The sequence below is a fragment of the Mytilus californianus genome, unplaced genomic scaffold, assembly GCF_021869535.1.
Source record: "Mytilus californianus isolate M0D057914Y unplaced genomic scaffold, xbMytCali1.0.p SCAF_2, whole genome shotgun sequence".
NCBI lineage: Eukaryota > Metazoa > Mollusca > Bivalvia > Mytilida > Mytilidae > Mytilus > Mytilus californianus.
The window spans coordinates 14,508,476-14,530,006 of NW_026262668.1; the positions used below are offsets into that span (position 1 = coordinate 14,508,476).

General features: G+C 32.3%; 1 protein-coding gene across 2 annotated transcripts in view; it reads right to left on the reverse strand.

Moving 5' to 3' along the window:
• The window catches only part of LOC127729300 (GTPase-activating Rap/Ran-GAP domain-like protein 3), an 82,830-nt gene that overhangs the window by 39,863 nt on the left and 21,436 nt on the right, over positions 1–21,531 (reverse strand). For both annotated transcript variants that reach the window (XM_052237039.1, XM_052237038.1), the window contains exons 3-4: positions 7,198–7,275; positions 314–398 (exon numbers count right to left, since the gene is read on the reverse strand). In XM_052237039.1, the coding sequence (XP_052092999.1) occupies positions 314–398; positions 7,198–7,275 (163 nt within the window). The remainder of the gene's footprint in view (positions 1–313; positions 399–7,197; positions 7,276–21,531) is intronic.

A 21,531-nucleotide genomic window follows, 5' to 3' on the forward strand; every position in this document is an offset into this window, starting at 1 on the left:
ATTTCATAAATTTTCTTTAAAACTATATTTCAATTATGGTATCAGATAAGTAGCAAGAATACAATTAAACGTTAATGGAACGTTTAAAGTCATTTAAATATTGATAAATGATCAAATTTAGCAGACAGTTTTCAAAAAGTAGAAATATTAAACGGCCTTATATTTGTATGACATCAAATCTGATTATTACAATTTTTAATCAAGATATGAGCTTATTAATAAACTTATTTTCTGAAAAGATATATTTAGTTTTAATCTCCGAACAGACAGAAGCCATTGAATTACGAAAATGAAATTAAAAAGGATTACTTACGTTTTCCTAGAAAATATTTAAAGTACCATCTGGTCTGAAATTCTGGATTCTCTAGATGTATGGGACTATTAACAGGACTTGGTACCTTCAGAAAACATAGATAATTTAATAATTCAAAACTACAATTTTGGAAGATTTTGTCATTTTATTTGAGTATCTTTCAAAGCGTTGATCAGGATAGTAATAAAAATGGATGATTATAACGTCTATGAAAAAATAACCCAACAACACAAATACATATATCGAATTCTTAAACCATTGTGGTGACGTCAACCTATTCATTTACCGTGGATTCTTTTTCTAGAATCAACGCTTCCTAAATCTGCCGCTGAAATGGACTCACCAAATTATATTCAATTGTTTCCTTTGTTTGTCTAACTTCATTAAGTTTGAAGGGCTAATTTACTGATTTCTGTTCACTAATGGAATTAATTTAAAAACTTACCTTTAATTTTTGTAATTTGTATATGCCTTCACTGGGAATCGAACCCTTCCTTGAAATCTGTTATGAATGACTGACATCAACACATCGACGAAACCTCTCGGCTACCAATGGGTTACAACTTAGATGTCTATTTTATATATATAAATGAACATCGGACACACAGGGGTTGTACCTTTATATATACACAACGGGCAGTCGTATAGTATAAGTTGGTAGCCGCGCGGTTAGCATGCTTAAAATCAACGAGTTAAACGATAGGGATTTGTCGGTTTAGGTTCGAATCCCTGTATTATCTCTGTTGTCCTAATTCTGTTTTTTTTTCTAATTTTGCATGTAATAGTGGATATTTTTGTAATAATAGCGAGTTTTACCGTTTATTTTTTGGATTATTATTGGCTATTTCACATGTTTGAAACAAAAATGATTACATTCTATTTGTCAATGTTTGTTGTATAAATATAGTATGATTTCATCTGTTTTACTGCATAATTTTAAAAATGTTTGTTCGCAAATTCCTATGCGAGAAAATCGTGATGTGCCTAGAGTGCTAGAAATTTTGGTAACATACTTATTATATATACTTTATATATGCTTTTTGGTCGGGTTGTTGTCTCTTTGACACATTCCCCATTTCCATTCTCAATTTTATTAGAAATATGTTCGAAAATGTCTTATTTTGATAAAACAGATAATATTCAGATGCCTGATAATATAAAGATCTTTTAAGGTAGAAGTGTTATATTTGTATTTTGTTAACCAATTAATTGTGATCTGAGATTTATCAATGCATCGTTGGACACGATAACATGGTTATTTAAACTCACTTACAATACCTTCTAATTAAGAAAAGGCTTTAATTTTGAAAAGAAATTAACACAATAGTTTAAGTTATAGATACAATGGATAAGCGTAGATTCATGAAAAACAAACCATTCGCCCTCCGGGCTCATGGTTTCTTTTTCAAGAATCCACGCTTATCCATTGTATCTATATAACAGAAATAGACATGCGTATATACTATTATATCAAGCTTTAAATCGGCCTAAGTATAGACAATTAGTAAATATATAATATAGATGCATCAACATTCTGTAATCAACATCATATTCCCTAGAGGAAACAACACGAAGATAAAACTAAGACAGCCACTGACGAGACGAAATGAGAACATTTTAAAGGAAATAAGCTATTGGTATTGTTTTTCCGATACAATTCGTCTATTTTTGTGCATTAGTTTTTCTACGCGTTTTTCGTGAATTGATTTTTTCTTCAAGAGCAATGTACAGTTCGGAATAACGTTTTGATTTATGGATATATATTACATTGTTGAATATTTTTTTCTGGTACACAATTATTTCTTCAACTAAATAAAAAATAGGAGGAAATGGCCATATGTCTTTCACTGGAACACTATCATAAGCAGATGAAACTAATTATCACTGTCTACTGACTTGTTCCTACACAGTTCATGCCAACTGCTTGTAAGTGATGAAGATCTAATTAACTACCACACATCGATATGCTTTATACAGTTATCACATCAAAATGTACCTTTACGTAAATAATTATTAACTTCCTGGTACAACGCCATTCTGTATATTTTTTTAAAGGTTTCACTGTGAACATTTATACTTAGTAGAGACACAAGATATACCGTGGTAAAACAACAAAAATGTCACCAAATCAACAAGATTTCTACAAAATGCCTTTATATCGAGTACATTCTCGTATAGAAGATCTGCTGATCCCATGATAATTTGAGTTTTCCTTGTGACATTGTAACTTAGGTACTCTGCTGGTCTAGCATAGTATACAGAGTGTTATCTGGCAGTCGTATACATTTGATAAAAGGAGATTTTGTGTTTACGTCGGTGAGATAGAAACCTTAAAACAAGGTATATAGATTCTATTCTACATACTTGTAGCTTTACTTCCCTTTTGGAAAGGAAACCTATGAGAAAGTTGTTCATTTGACAATGATCCCAACATTACTGGGCAGTCACAACTTTATAAACGAACATCATTTATTGCTGTTCCTCATTGTGACTGTTTCGTTAACATCGTCATCGATAAGCATCGGAGCTTAGAACCTTTACATCAGATCAAGACGATACCTAACGTTAGTTTTTTTTTTTTTTTTTTTTTTTGGTAAACTCTTTGATAAAAGAGGGACGAAAGATACCAGAGGGACAGTGAAACTCATAGATCGAAAACAAACTGACAACGCCATGGCCAAAAATAAAAAGACAAACAGACAAATAATAGAAAGATGACACAACATAGAAAACCAAAGACTAAGCAACACGAACCCCACCAAAAACTGGGGGTGATCTCAGGTGCTCCGGAAGGGTAAGCAGATAATATTATCGATAACGGGTGAATCACATACTATCCTTCGATTATCTTTTATTGTGTTTTACGTGGAAAAGTTTTACAAATGTGACTTTATCGTACAGATAATCGTATCAAGATATTCAAAACCTGCTTCTATTTTTTAAACGGCGTACAACTGAAATTTGTCATATTCAGCTGCAATTCAAACATGGAAAATAATGAAATAGATACAAGAAGATGTGGTATGAGTGCCAATGTATGTTTTTCTCACCACTTTAAATTTCTTCCATGTAGCCGATTTATGACACAAGTCTGTTTACGAATTGAGATTATTTTGACATTTCATATCGAAGAACTTTGACGGGTTTCATCGTGACGCGCTTTTTTATAATTTAATGGAAATCAACTACACCAAAACAAGCAATAATACTGAACAAATGTTTTCAAATGATGAGTTTTGAAAAGGTCAATTCAATCATTATTGAGGATATTTTCTATTTAAAGGAAATGATGAAATTGTAAACATCTCTCGTTTTCCCCATTTATAAAACATCACAATAATTTCTAAATTTGGCTGATCATAAAATAATGTATGTAAGACATTTTATTGCATGTAAATGTTATTTTGTCGTCTTTAAAATTTCCTGCGGATATTGGTGAACGTAAGAAAAGACATATTCTGATGTTAAAATTTAGACGGTCGTTAACTGATGAAAGTTACAACAAAACATCTTTGCGTTATCTTTATGGCTTTAGAATTATCTAAAGATTTTATTTTTTTTTGAAAGAGACATTCATGCATTACGTGGGTTGTTGATTTAGACCCCATATACATATATATCAAACTATAAATGATAGAATCTAACATCTTTTTATGAAAATTGTCATGAACACATTTATACCTTATAAAGAATTGTGAAGAATATTTCGATACATATGCATGTGTAATTCCCACAACAAATTTTAACATATCAGATTTGGAAGAAATATATTAAAAACAAAGCACTTATTTTGTTGATTTTGTCATGCTGTAAAATTTTGTTGAATTTGTTGAATGAAATTTGGAAAATGCCATTAAGACAAATATCTCATAGAAGTTAGTCCACAGATAAAGCCACCCGTAATGGAGGATAAAGGGTTACAGTGAAACAGAGGGTTTAGAAAGTATGTATCATCAAAACAAGTTTACTTGTAACCACGCTTAATAATATTTAGCTGGAGAGACAATTTTTGAAAGGTGCATTACTTTTGAAGGCCAATGAAGGAAAAATTTAATTAACAACTGGAAAGGTATGGAAATATAAAAGAATATCAAGGCTCTATCAATTCACTTATTTGTCACGTGCTCCACGTGCTTTGTGTTGACTTAGTAAAGTATATATGCATGCATTGGTACAATAATGTCTATAAAAATAAAAGAAACCTGCGCGTTTTACATGACTTTAAATTGTATGAAATGATGGATGGAGTTTTGGTGTTTAATGCCACTTTCAACACTATTGTCTATTTCGTGGCGGCCATTTTTTATAGGTGGAGACGGCCGGAGTGTCCGGAGAGAACCAGCGATCTTCAACAGGAAAACTGACACTCCAAGTCAATTAAGATTGGAGTCGAACGCACCTGCCACGTGCGGGGTTCAAATTTACAACATCAGTGTCGACAGACTAGTGGTACAGTAGTTGAACTACTTAGACCCCTCGGCTACCATGGCGCACAGTTTACATTGTACAGGTTGTTCTCGCATTTGGAACTTCTTCTTACAGGCATACATTTTCTTAGCGTCTACTTGCAAATTCAATTTGTATGCGCCTTTGAATTTGGAATTCTCCAAATTGTAGGATATTCTGAAACTATGTGACGTCACAAATATTCATACTAGATTCTAAGATGCAGAGGTGTATCCAATGATGTAAAAATTGCAGCGAATGAGTAAATAAAATTTTAGGTCAGTAAATTTCGTTCTCATCAAGAAAACTGCAATGGTTCTATTCATAGAGTTAAGTATATATACGAATTCTTCCAAACAGATATATTGCAACGTGATACTAAGTTACAACAGATGAATGTAGAGTTATTTACATTTTGTAATTCAAAAGTCTGTCACCTATTTCTACTAAACGCACAGGTCTCTTTCTAGTATATTTCTCATGTTAACTAGCTCATCTTAATTCATACTAAAAATGACTTGAACTCATCAATTTATGCATGACCTTGGGCATTCCATATATAAGAAGGAATAGTGATATTTTGTTCTCCAGTATTTTTCTTAATTCAATAGTTTTTTCCCCAGAATTTCTCAAAACCATTGATGAAATCCTTGAAAAGATCACAAAACATGTTTTGTTTAACATAACACCCACATAACACTACCATTCAAAGACATTAAGCACGATAGCCTAAGGCAGACCAATTAATATAGATGAAACAAGAAGATGAATGTCATTGGGACTATTAAAAGCGTAGCCTTCCAGATTTAACAAAAAAAAAACAATTAGGTCTATTCTTACGGGATTTGACCATTCAAAACATCATTAGTTATCAAATCAAATATTTGTTTTCATGGACCATCCTTTATTTTTAATAGAAGCACATGATGTCAAAATTGATAAAAAAATATATGCACAATTTTCATGTAAATGTTTTACTTGGTGTATACCAGATTCCTCAGATTTAATGATGATCATGGCATTGCATGAATATTTAGGAAGTGACGTTAAACCAGGCAATTGAACAAAATTTCAAAGTTAGACCGAAGTTAAGAACGTTTACTTTTAAAGATAACTGGTTTTGTTAACCATTCTCATAAATATATTCCAAGCTTCTCAGGTATAAAGATTATTTGATAGTTTACAAGATAGTTAAATAAAAGATTGATCAAACGCATTACATAAAAAAAGGAAGAAGTATCTCCAATAACCGATTCCTGCACTTTAAGTTAAGATAAAACATCTGTATAATTATTGGTATATAATTGTATTTGTATGATTAAATGCTGTTGTTTATTGATGTTGATTATATAAACCATGATGTCATTTTGAGGAATTTGGAGATAATAGCAGATATTTGATAGTCTCAGATAAATTTGTTCTCTACTTTTCTATATTCGGAACAAATAGACCTTGACATATTGTTACAGACACTTGTTGGAACAAATATAGACCTTGACATATTGTTACAGACACTTGTCTGAACAAATAGACCTTGACATATTGTTACAGGCACTTGTCGAAACAAAAATAGACCTTGACATATTGTTACAGATACTTGTCGGAATGACAATAGACCTTGACATATTGTTACAGACACTTGTTGGAACAAATGTACCTTGACATTTTGTTACAGACACTTATCCGAACAAATAGACCTTGCTATGTTGTGAAGACACTCGTCCGAAAAAATACGACTTGACATATTGTTACAGACACTTGTCGGAACAAATAGACCTTGACATATTGTTACAGACATTTTCGGAACAAATAGACATTAACATATTGTATAGACACTTGTCGTGACAAATAGACTTTGACATATTGTATATACACTTGTCGGAACAGACCTTGCCATATGAATGTATAGACACTTGTCGGAACAAATATACCTTGGCATATTGTATAGATACTTATTACAGGATCATCATACCCTGCCGAAGGACCTAAGATCAACCCCGGTTTCGGTAGGGATTCGTGTTGCTCAGTCTTTAGTTTTTTGTGTTGGTTGTTTGTAAACTATTTGTCTTTTAATCGTTTTACTTTTCTTGCCACGTCGTTGTCAGTTTTCGACTTATGAGTTTGAATATCCCGTTTGTATCTTTCGCCTCTATTTTATAGATTTGAACAATGTTACATATGAACGAATGCAGTCGTGGTTAAGTAGTATGTTTTTTTCGTCAGCATGATTAAAAGAATCTTTCCTTCAGTTTCACAAGTATTTTCTGTGTCCTTAGTGGCTTGCATTTCTACTCCAATTAATTCCGATCAGTACTGACTTAATACAATGCTTTCCTTATTACAAATATAATGTAAATCTCTATTTCCTGCTAAAAGTGTTTTTATTCTCTAATATTGTTAAATATCTTCGAGAGGACACGTTTAATCGATGATCTTACCTCATCGCCATCATGTTCACCAGTTTCTACTCGGAACCTTCCAGCTGTATTGGTTCCCTCTCCATCTTCAGAGTATAACTGAGAATAAAATGTTAAATATTATTTAATTATGGAATTTATGGCAGAAACTATAAAAATAACATAAAAACAATTACACTATTAGCTCCTAAAGGTTCAAAATTCTTCAGTGTAATATGATGTTAAAACTAATTGTTTAAAGATATAAACAAATACAGCAATTCCTTGATTTGTAACATGTCATATCGCAATGACCATGCAAAAAATGAGTAAATTCGGATTATCATGTTCACTCAATGATTTTTTATTGAATTTTGTACGATTAAAACCCCAAAATACACGAAATATAGTATATATCCTAATTCAGAGCCTCTAAAAATGAAATTTGTTTTGCCTTTACCGAAATCAATAATAGGGACGTGGAAAAAACTTCATCAGACAAAATTCAAGCACAATCAACAATTGGGGAACATCACACACAAAAGACAATTGAAGAGATTCCTTTCTTAGAACATGTCTATAAATGTTCCGGACCATATGAGTATTTGGACCATACCCGTATTGTCATGATCATATGCGTATACTAATATGGTCAGACCATACGCGTATGGTCCGACCATATGAGTTTTATACTCGTTTGGTTATCAATGGGCCGGACCATACGATTATTAAGACCATATAGATATTTTTCAAATACATTTTAACTTTCTTTGAAGGAGCACACAGCTCATTCTCCGATCCCAAACCGAAAGAAGTTACTTACTGAATTGCTTTATCTTTACATATTGTCTGAATCTTGGTGTATCTGTTATCTTGCCTTCGCTAAAATCAATTTAAAAGGTTTTATCTTGTCGACCTTTTCGTCTGCAAGTGAAACCACAGACGTCTTGGGCATATAGATTTTTTTTCTTATTGTTTAAATTATCCTTTCACAAACGAAATTTCTCCTAACCTCAACCTATTTTCATTTAATTATTGCGTTCATTCTCTATTCATACGATTTTTCTGTTATTGTAAGATCGTATAAATAGGAACAAGAACAGATTAACTTAAAACATTTGAAATATTTAAAATATTTTGATTTAATAAAAACACCAAAATAAATTTAAAAACAGAAATGAAAGAGGATTTAATGGCCAATTCACTTTTTGTTCAACAATTCATTTAGATATTTCTTAGAGTTATTTTAATAAGTCGACATATTGAATTTCGTACAAATGTAAGGACAAATCTATAATGATCATGTAAAAAAATGAGTTTACTATACTAGTAATTCTTACTTTTATGTAAAATTCACTTTATTTCATTACTCATTAACAATGATTATAATATGATTGAATAAGTAAAAATTTCATTTTTAGAGGCTCTTAATTTATGTGACACCTTTTCAACATTCATCGTGTTAATTAACGGGCCATACGCTTATGGTCGGACCATATGAGTATATAAGCTTATGGTCACGACCATACACGTATGGTCCATATACTCATATGGTCCGGAACATAAACATGTAGTATCTGCTGCTAATGAAATAATACCCTTTTTCTCTTAAATTATATCCCCACATCTACTTCTAAAAATATTCAAATGTATAATTGTATCACAAAAAGTTGTGGTAGGATCAGAAACAATACAATACGTATTACATGTCTTTGGTAGGACAAAACAAACTGTTGAGAAGGATTAAGATCTGCATTTATTGATACTGTAAAGTGTTAACAAGGTTAGCAAATGTTAACTCTCAAATAATACAAGATGTGAAACTGCTACAAGAAACATTCCCAAGAAAAGTGTACGAGTATAAAGTGTAAAAACAACAAAGACCAAATGTAAATTATAACATTTGTTTACGTCATACTTCAATTAGTATCCGCATGTTCTGACAATATTCTATGCATATGTTATACATGTTTGCCTGAGAGGTATTGTTTTGTGATTAAGATGCTGCATGTAATTACAACGTAAATTTCAAATATTTACACGTGAATGAACTGACTGATTCCAAACGACCTTTGTCGATCTGCCTGCATTCTCCTTGTTGTGTAAATATACGGAACCTAGATTTGGTACCACTATTTAGTTAAGTATTTATTATCAACATAAAATGAATCCAAAATTAAATTTGACTTTACATGATTTGGAGAAGAAAACAAAACATCTGCTTTATTGCAATCAGAGTCCACAAATTTTTACGATACCTGAAACAGTTTTATGTACCATATGAGCAGTTCAAAAAATCATTTTCAAACCGTAATTTTCAAAACAAAATGTTGTAGCCTATAGTTCAATGACGCATAGCTTTAGTTCAATGTTTTCTGTTTGTGAACTTTGCAACGCGTAGAACAGACCAGTAATATATGTGCACATTTAAAACGCCAATCATGTTTTAACTATTAGAAACACATTATAATATATCATATGCTTATTTCAAGACTTGCACGGTTTAAATTTAAATGGTTAAAATGACTTTTATATACAGTTTTTTTAAATGAATATTAATGTTTGTCTTATTATAAGCCGCAAACTATGTTATTATTTCTTTGTCCCAGGGCAATAAGACCACCTTCAAGTAAACTCATCATAGATACCAGGCTTAAAGGATTGTACGCCAGACGCGCGTTTCGTCTACAAAAAACCATCAAATAAAGTACAAAGTTGATGAGCATTAGTGACGAAACATTCCCGAAAGGTTTTGTCAAATACAGCTAGAGTAATCTATTTTCTAAAGTTCAAAATCCAAGATGCTTTCTGAGCTAGTGAAACGTAATCAAAGTGTATCTAAAATAAAGTCTTTCTAAGTTTTTAGATAAATAGCTTGCCGAGCCAGACTCAGGGTGCGCAAGTGCTCAGTGGATAATTGCAAACAAAAATTCATACTAATACGATACTGCACCATAGGTTAATTTACCATACCCATAGTGCAAAAAACATTCTTGTTGTGTAAATAACATTAACGGTACCATTTTGACTGCACCAGACAAGAATAAAACTCTTTTCTGCAAATAATTAGTACATTTTTCAAATAGATTTTATTTAATTCAAAGTTATTATCAACCCTCTGAATCAAAACACCATATAAAACAAAAACAAAATGAATAAAACATAAAGGAATTCTATATAAAGAAACAACATGATGAAATCGATTCCCTCTAGCCTGTTAATAGTTTATTTCTTTCTTCATTAAGAATTTTAAACAAATCAACAGGAATCTAAGACAATTATCTAAAAACGGAAAGTCGTGTAGTTACTTATAATCATCCAAGTAAATGTAATGTCCGAAACCCACTGTTCACAATATACAAATCTCTACAGTATTTCTTAAAAATTACTTAATTTTCTGTATTTGCAGAATTTCAAAGACAAAGTAAGCCTAGTTCTCTCCGAACACGAAATAATATTGATTACTATTATGTAAAGGGAATAATATATTGTTATCAGCAACCTATTTCTTATTTTGCATTTGGTATTCACAAGTCCTTATCAAGCTTAATTTAAAGATATACAAAATAGTTGGTTGCATTAAGCCTACTTTAAGTAGTTTCTTCATTTACTAGCACTTGGTCGATACCACTGCTGGTAAACTGTTAGCTTCCGCGAGTATCACAGCTCAGGAATGAGTGCTTCGGTACTGAAATGAATTATAACATACATTTCAAAAAATCCCTGTAGATAAATTAAGAATTATAAAGAAACTAAGGTTCAAACTACCTCAGCCAAAGTTGAACTTAGATGAATTTGGAGGTTTTTTTTTAGGTCCCGTTTGGTGATATCGCTCCTCACGTTTCTATTTATTTATATATCCCAGACATTCACATGTTAGTGTTTGAGCATTCCTATGATGAAAGTTGATAAACCAAAAGCGCTTCGGACGCCCGAAAATTGATAAGTGTTATTTCATACAATTGCGCGCCTGATTGCATTATCATTTTGGTCGTCAGAGTGTTCATTTTTGTTCTCTCCAAAATATATTGTACCGCATCAAACGACATATCAGGGGTACAACTTAATTCGCAGGTTGTACATGTACATGTAACTGCAACGACCACATCGACTGTGAGTTAATAGATTACTCAAAATTCAAATTCACTATGAATAAACTACGTTAAATTTTGCGTTCCAAATGGTCAAAACTCATATATTTTTTTTATTTAGAAAACGCAGACCTTTTTTTCATTGGTGGTATTAGTGATGCAAATAATGACTTTTTCGATCTAATTAAATAACCTCATCATAGATACAAGGCATAAATTATAGTATGCAAGAAGCGTGTTTCGACTACAAAAGACTCATAAGAGACGCTCGAATAAAAATATAGAAAATGCCAAATAAAGTACGAAATGAAAGAACATTGAGGAAAAACATTCCGAAAGGTAGTCAAGTTAACACTGTAATGCATTTCTATACGACTGTCATACAAGTGTGAGGTCTAGCTAGCTATAAAACCAGGTTTAATCCTAGACAGGTATATGCAGTGGTTTTCTGTTCGTTTGATGAGTTTGAGCTTTTGATTTTGCCATTTGATTAAGGACTTTCCGTTTTAAATTTTCTTGAAGTTCGGTATTTTTGTTTTTTACTTTTGTCATATTGGGGCCTTCTATACCTGGCTCAATTGTATTAGTTTTGATCACTATTTAATTCCGTAAGGGGACCTTTACCAAATACACTGATTACCCTTAACAAGAATAACTGGCATCCAATGAATTGTTCTCTTCAAAACTCTGAAACAAACTTACCTTCTAGGAATATATTTAGGTGTACAGTTTATTGATATGTTTTATCATATATTGCTATTGGTTTGTCAATATCTGATTCTATTGTTGGGAAGAATTAAGCGTTGGGCAACGTTTCATATTATTTTATTTTCAGACTTTTGATCTCGAGAAAACCTTGTGAATATTATTTTTTAGAAAACACGTATCTGCGAACTGAAATCAAAATCATAGATATTCTCACTACCAATGTATCAGCACATCATCTAATGAACTATCAATCGCTCCGTTTACTTCCATGTTACAAGCTAGTGCTGTAGTACTGGTATTTTTTAAATGAATCAAACTGTCTTTGTTTTTCAATATAAAAGTCAGAAATTGTGGTATGATTGTCTATGAGATAACTTTCTACCAGAGATCAAATGGCATAGAAGTTAGCATCTATAGGTCACCGTATGGCCTTCAAAAATGAGCAGAACTCAAACCACATAGTAAGTTAAAACATGACAAATGTAAAACAAGTTCATTATTCGTGTAAATATAAAAATATGAAGATCATTATTTGACATTGTGAAAAATCCACATCCCAAAGTAAGCTACTAAAAGCCCTAACATGACAAAATGTACAACAATCAAATGTTTTGGAATCGAAACATTTGACCCCAATGAACCATGTAAAGATCGTTTCAGAAACACGTGTCGTATGCACGGGAGTTGGTATCACAGTGACCACAATTCTAATACGTGATAGATACACTGTAACCATAGTTCTCTAACGTAATACACAGTGACCACAATTCTAATACGTGATAGATACACTGTAACCATATTTCTCTAACGTCATACACAGTGACTACAATTCTAATACGTGATAGATACACTGTCACTATATTTCTCTGACGTCATACACAGTGACTACAATTCTAATACGTGATAGATACACTGTCACCATATTTTTCTAGTGTAATACACAGTGACCACAATTTTAATACGTGATAGATACACTGTAACCATATTTCTCTAACGTAATACACAGTAATCATAATTCCCTTTGCTATAATTCTTTTATTATCTAAAAATTTCATCTGAATAGGAATATCTTGAAATATGATCCTACGCAATTAGCATGCTTAAAGAATAATCCATATTAAAATTTACATGCACCCAACTACATGATGCAGCTAAATGAAATGTAAATGCTGTATCTAATTATAATGCATAATGGCAATTACAAAAAAAACCCTAATAGTTTAATAATCAACAAAGAAAACTCAGGAACTGCACCTATAGGATTTTCTTTGCCAACTTTGAGGATAATTTGTTGATTAGTTGAGTAAATGGGTGGTTATAGCAAAACCTTAGAATTAGAAGATGAAATATCTTATGACATCAGAGTATATCTATAAGCTAAAAAAAACTGATAGGATATGAAAGTCCCTATTGTGGAATGAGTCATAAATCTTTTATATCGGATTACAAACAAACATGAAGGTTAGGTAGACAGTTACCTTACATAAATCACTATATGTCTTACAGTGTAATGGTCAATTTTTACTGTTGAAATCTATTAGTTCGGTTTATAGATAATGTCAACAAACATTATATCTAATCAAACTTAGACCTGTTGACAAATTATGCGGGGGACATTCTAATTGCTTCAGGCTTTTCCTAATCTCAAATGAATTAGATGAACAAACTAATATTTTATATATAATGACAAATTCAACATGGAAATGTCCGTTTTTATAAATTGTAGTAGTGACTTATTATTGAACTGAGAAAACCCGTTGAGAAAAAACTGATATATATGAGAGAAGTTTATTATCGGATCGTGCAAATGATACCACTACTGCAAATTATAACAATTGATACCACTGCTGTAAATAATAACAAATGATACCACTGCTGTAAATTATAACAATTGATACCACTGCTGTTAAATATAACAAATGATAACATGCTGTAAATTATAACAAATGATACCACTGATGTAAGTTATTACAAATGATACCACTGCTGTAAATTATAACAAATGATACCACTGCTGCAAATTATAACAAATGATACCACTGCTGTTAATTATAACAAATATTGCCACTGCTGTAAATTATAACAAATGATACCACTTCTGTAGATTATAGCAAATGATACCACTGCTGTAAATTATAACAAATATTACCACTGCTGTAGATTATAGCAAATGATACCACTGCTGTTAATTATAACAAATGATATCACTGCTGTAAATTATAACAAATGATACCACTGCTGTAAATTATAACAAATGATACCACTGCTGTTAATTATAACAAATGATACCACTGCTGTAAATTATAACAAATGATACCACTGCTGTAAATTATAACAAATGATACCACTGCTGTAGATTATAGCAAATGATACCACTGCAGTAAATTATAACAAATGATACCACTGCTGTTAATTATAACAAATGGCACCACTGCTGTTAATTATAACAAATGATACCACTGCTGTAAATTATAACAAATGATACCACTGCTGTAAATTATAACAAATGATACCACTGCTGTAAATTATAACAAAAGATACCACTGCTGTAAATTATAACAAATGATACCATTAATGTAAATTATAACAAATCAGACACAAGTAGTCATTAATGAATCACAACACAATGAGGAAGTAACTGATTAAACTATTTTGATACATTTAATTGAAAAAATAAAAAAAGTTTCCAGTTAGTTTTGCGTGCCTTAAATTTCCATTACAGTAATTCAATCATTTTAAATCATTCGATAGATCAGAGTTTTGCCACCAGACAGGGCCTGTTCAAATTAGATGAATAAGTAAAAAAACTCAGGGTTTTATTAACGCAAAAAACAAGTTTCCTATAACCAAAATATATATAAAAAAAACAGATGCTTTAAGCATTTATGAAGTTTTACAAAGATGTATGTAATGAAGCAATTCCATTTAATTATAAGGATCTGTTCAAATTCATTCAGCTCAAGTGGAAGAGGATTTGCGTCGAAAAACTTCACCGTATGCTGCAATAGTGAAGTCCATGTTTTGCTACTCTACACTCTAAACATCAATCTGATCAAAAAGTAAAGATAGGTGGACACGACTACACATGACGTGAGATTATTCGTTAATTCTCATCAAAGTGTGATTGTTCTGATTTACTCTCCAGACTAAAGATTTCCAATAAATTGACATTACTCGTTATAAGCAAACTATATGAATTTAACTTGACCTAATGGTTTTAGCATGATGAAAAAGGTCATTAACTGCATGATTTTAATTCTTCTTTGAATCCACACTGTATTCTATCAATTATTTAATTTATTTGATAATCAACCAAGTCTGCTATTCTTTATCTTCATATATTTCCTTATAAATATTGGGTTATTTCTGTGACAACAACATTTTAAGGAGAAAAATAATCCAGCTACTTGTAATACACTGAACCGTTCATTAGGCATTCACTTGACATACAGCATTAAGTTTTCCAAATTGTGTTGATATTGAAAACTACTATAATCAAAACAAAAGTTAATCTGAAAATCTAAAACTAATGGAATTTGAAGCTCAATGTTAATCATACTCATATTTTTTGTATAAATCATGAACCCAAACACATTTTAATGTGAAAGGTGTGCGCGTCGTAATTACAATCCCGTCTCCCTTTCCCCGAAATGACCTACCTAATTAGACTTATCACCGGGTTTGTACTAACATGATCAACACGACGGGTGCCATATGTGGAGCAGGATCTGCTTAACCTTCCGGAACACCTGAGATCACCACCGGTATTTGGTGGGGTTCGTGTTGCTTAGTCTTTGGTTTTCTATGTTGTGTTTTGTGAACTGTTGTTTGTCTGTTTGTCTATTTTTTTAGCCATGGCGTTGTCAGTTTATTTTCGACTTATGAGTTTGATTGTCCTTTTGGTATCTTTGTCCTCTCTTTTTCTTGGCATGTTTCTGTTAACTTTTTTTCAAGAAACTATTGCCAGGGATAGGGATGCAGATTGATGCATTTATCAGATTCAGATTTTTTTATGTTATTTTCCATTTATATCTTTTTCAATCGAATGATAAAACATGCATCTTAAAAGTCAAAATATATTTACATCTAACCAAATCAGTTGTAATGTGTCTTCTAGCAACCAAACGACATAGGGAACCAACAAATATCTTGACAGGTGTCGTAAATAAAAAAGATAGTAATTTGTCTAAGAATGTGTCAAGCTCTAAATCATCCATAGTCTATAAATGTTAGGTATAAATCAAACAGAAACATGGAATCAAATATCTGCCTTCAACACCAAATTTTTTAAATAATAAAATCATATGAAATAAGACAATACATTGACAAGGTTCCATTCTTTCATTATAAAAACAGACAATATTAGGGCAAAGAGACCGAAGAAATGTGAGGCACCGACCATTCATCATTTGTGTGTTGCGGGGAGGGTCAACCAGTTCTTTTTACAGACTGTAATCAAGAGCATTTATTAAATAAATGGTTTTTTTTAATTTATTCCACTTCCATTTAAAACATTTTTTTTCTCAATCTAATTGGAATCACTCACATGCGAAATATGAATGGTTAGTGTCCAATTTGATTTTGGTATGTTTCCCCATTGACGCATATCCGACCTCTCCGTTAATGCATATGTCAGGCAATCAAGTGCATTACTTACTTCTTATAGATCTCTCTAGACCAATTTAACGGTGTTTACTACTTTAGTATTCACAATTCTCTAATTCTTCGTCAATTTATCCCTTTCTGCACCCATTGTATAAACAAAATTTAATCAACGTGTGGTTCGTTTGATCTCAGTTCTTCATTGGTTAAAGTCCGATTATGACGTCGAATTTTCTTGCTTTCCTCTGAATTTCCTATTGTGACGGCATGAAAAAAGGCGACCATGCCTGATGACGTCACATAGAAAGAACACATCTTTTTGCAGATCATTCGAAAAGAAGGAATAAATTTGCCTGCGTATTGTTTGAAAATCATTAGAGAAACAGATTCCACCACCAAATCTCGTGTAATACGATATTTATCCACTCTCGACAGTTAAATTTTAAATATTTAAAACGCTCGGCGAGCCTCGCGTTTTAAATTTGAAAATTTAACTGTCTCGAGTGGATAAATATCGTATCACACTCGATGCAGTGGTAGAATCTATATTTATCTATTATATAATGTTACATCCTGTATACATATTCTTTATCAATGGTTGTCCCTTTTGAGGATTGCTCAATTACACGTATTTGGCCATTTTTGTAATGTCGATAAATGTTAGTTTAATGGCTTAGGGAATTGTCAGCTATGTTCGTTTTGCAGATAAATATAACGTAGCTTTTGTCGATATGAGATAACCGGATGTTTGCATTGTTGCTAAGAGAGTATATGGGAGGACAATCTCTATTCCGTGCATCTACAATTACCATGTTTGACAACAGTTGTAGGCTTCGATAAGGCCCTACCAAATATCATTTTTATAGAGTTGGAAGCAATTTGCTGTTCACACAGCTTTTCAGTGTTTTTGAGAATCTAAAGACAGAATTACATAATCTCTATCAAAACCCGAAGATAAACTCCAAGTTTGTCTTTTAGTGGAACCGGTTGTTCTGATGATGGTAAGTAAAAATCTGACGGTAAATTTGATCTAGAGATTAGGAGTGGGGAACGCTTGTAGTCATGACAAATTCAATGGTCAATTGCGACACAGATATTCCATAACGATCAACCAAATCGTATTGATGTCTATAAAACTTTCTAAAAGTTCATTCGCTAATTGATTTTTTTTAAATATGTTCATTCTAAGTATGCCACTTTTTAAGTCATGTCAAGTCCTTTCCTATAATTAAAGGCAACTATAAAAGAGGGGCGAAAGATACCAGAGGGACAGTCAAACTCATAGATCGAAAACAAACTGACAACGCCATGGCCAAAAATAAAAAGACCAACAGACAAATAATAGTACAGATGACACAACATAGAAAACCAAAAACTAAGCAACACGAACCCCACCAAAAACTGGGGGTGATCTCAGGTGCTCCGGAAGGGTAAGCAGATCCTGCTCCACATGTGGCACCCGCCGTGTTGCTTATGTTGTTACAAATCCGGTAAATAGTCTAATTCGGTAAGTCACATTCGTGAAAAGGGAGGGTATTGTAGTTACGACATAAGGAACATATCCGATATCATCTGTGAAACGGTTATTCCATAACGGTCAACCAACTCGTGATGGCGTCCGTAAAATTTACGAAGGGATGACTTCAACTTCACCATTTGGAACTCTTGGTTTAATAGCTTCCTTGTGAGCAGCAATCCTCTATCAAGGAAATCATGATAGGAAACACAAGCCCGGGAATATCGTATCAATTGGGAGATATATACTCCGTATGCAGGCGCTGCTTGAATGTTGCTACATAGAAATGGAAAGTTCACAATTGGGAAGCCGAAATCATCTCTTTTGTCGTAAATTTTTGTTTTCAACCGACCCTCATTGTCAATTTCTAGATGTAAGTTAAGATATGAGGCAGACTTAACTGTATCTGTAGTATCCTTTATCTCTAGTTCGATGGGATAGATTCGTTCAACATAGTCACCAAATTTTGTATTATTTAGTGAGAGAACATCATCTATATAGCGGAACGTAGAGTTAAAGGATATTGCTAACTTCTTATCTTTTTTCCTAAGAAGTTCCTGTATGAAGTCAGCCTCATAATAATAAAGAAACAAGTCGGCAAGAAGAGGGGCACAATTGGTTCCCATTGGAATCCCGACAGTCTGTTGAAAACACGTCCTCCAAACGTAACAAATATGTTGTCAATCAAGAAATCAAGCATCTTGATAATGTCAGTTTCAGAGAATTTTTTGTTTGAATCAGAGTGATTCTTTACAAAGTAGGATTTATCCCTGCCCAAGACAAGATACTTGTATCTACGTTCGCCATTCTTTTGAATGAAACAAAGTAATACCAACTCTTTCAATTTGTCTTTTAGTTTGGAATGGGGAATACTTGTGTAAAGTGTAGAAAAGTCAAATGTTTTAATACTATTGCAAGATGAGAGAGTCTTAGATTGTATGTACTCTAAAAGATCTTTGGAATTTTTAAGTATCCACATCTGATTCACGCCACCTCTAGAATAGGCAGGTTCACAATAACTTTGGAGCCCGGCTTTGATTGCTGATAAAATAGATGTTAATAATTTAGAAAGAGGTTTCGTGGAGCACTTGGAAGACCCAGCAATATAAGTTAAGGATGTTCGCTCCTCTTGTTTTTGAATTTTTACCAGATATTCGGAATCCTCTGGCTTTATCCATGAAGTGCCATTAAAAATTGTGCCCACTAACCCCTACTTTTCTTTCCATAATTTGATTACATTTAGTTTAAAATGACATCTTTGAAAAACTTATAAAATCCTTGTTATTTTTTCATCGTTTTTGAAAGAAAACAGGAGCAATGTTAAATGCATGAAAAATCTGGAGAGAACTATTTCCCGCCACATTTTCAATGGCTTATATCTCGAAAACAAGCACACGGACCCTTCATTTTTTTCTGCTTTTTTAGTTTCTTTATTTACACACTTTCAATTCATAACAGTCTTTTAAAAAGCTTGTTATTTTGTAACAGAGTAGCGAACATCCTTAAATACTTGTAGCACTACAAAAGAATTTCTATGATATCAAGTCGATAAGTTTGTAGTTCATACATGATTGTCATTGTCTTCATATGAAGTTTCCTGCTATTTAATGTGGAAGTATTTTGTTAAGAGGGTTAATGGTTTAAACATAATCAACGTGCTTATTAGCGTGCAACATGACAATTCTTGCTTCAATAGCATCTGGTTTATAAACACAAAATTAAGACATTTTCTTTCAATAAATGGGTTTTTTCTAGAAAAAAATCTATTTGATGCGTGCCAGTATTTACTAATGACTTAATATGCTCTTGAATTACTTGAACTAGACCACAACTCTATAAAGTTAACCTAGATCATCTCTGAATAAAGTAAAATGAAGGTAATGGTCTTTTGTAACTAATTCAAAAAAACAAAGTTAAATCAGCAAACACTTGATAAATATTTCTCATCAAAACATTTGGCTAGACACTAGACCCAATACTTTTACAATATCTTAAAAAAAGGGTTATTAAAATATGTATGAAATCAACACTCAAATCCAGAACATCCTTCATCAGTATAAAAATAAGGAGATGTGGTATGATTGCCAATGAGACAACTATCCACCAAAGTTCAAATGAAGTAGATGTAAACAATTATAGGCAACCGTACGGCCTACAACAATGAGAAAATTCAATTGAAAAAAACTAACGGCCTAATTTATAACAAAACAATTTACGAAAACAAATATGACAGACATGAACCAACAACAACTACTGAACTACAAGCTCCTGACTTGGGACAGGCACATAAAGAATGTGGCGGGGTTAAACATTTTTGTGATCGTTCAACCCTCCCCTAACCTGGGACAGTGGTGTAACAGTACAATATAAGAACAAACTATAAAAAAGGCTTAACTCATCATGTGGATACAAATAGTTGAGAAAGGCTTAACTCATCAGATCGATACAAATAATTGAAAAAAGCTTAACTCATCAGATCAATACAAATACATCTAACAAAAACACAGAGTGGACGGGAAGGGTCCCCACAACAAAGAGACACTAAGTCCAGATCTGAGAGTACTCGCAGTTACTGACAGCTAGTTCAAAGCCAATAACAACTAATAAAAAAAATCATGTATCTAAAACTAAAATATCAATCAGTACACATCCAACATCAAATGGATTTAGTGTAAAGACGTCATTAAATGTCAGAGAAAAACATGACCTTGTGCAATGCCAAACTATAGGTATCGACAGATTGTTGTACCGTGAAAGCGAATATGTGTAATATTTAGTATGGTTTTAATTTACTGATAACAAAATCAATATTTGTACCAATAAAAACATTTAATTACAGTGTTGAATAGGTAACCTTTTAGAATAAATTAATTTAAATGATTAATAAGTTTACCCGGATCGCATCTAAATTTCCAGGCTCGGTTTACATTATCACTGTAAAATTTAGGATGTGCTATGCCGTTTGAAATAAGTTTTCTACAGGTACAGCCAAACTTGCAGACCAAATTTTGTATCTATGGAAGAAATTAGTAAAGGTTTTGAGTTATTTGTGGTAACGAAATCCCTGACTTAATAATTTACAAGTAATACATAGATTACGCTCATTGAAATCCAAAACGTCACTACAGACGAGCAAACAAGTTGGGATAGATAAACACCGTAAGGAACATCACCGTCCAAAAAGAGAAAAAAATAACATAAGGGAAAGAAAACTCATCCCTTTTGTCGTATTTTTTTTTTTGTAGTTTCTGGTGTAATACTGAAATATCTTAATCTAGGAAAGGACAGTTATTGCTGTTAAATTTTTTTATTTAAAATCAGTTTCTTGGGGTAAATTTCAGCAGTATATTTAGAGAATTCTTGATACGCTTGAAACAAATTTCGAAAGCCAAAAAGGCCTACACAGAACATCCAAGGTATTAATTCTGGCATGGGTTTTTTTACTACCATTACTCATTT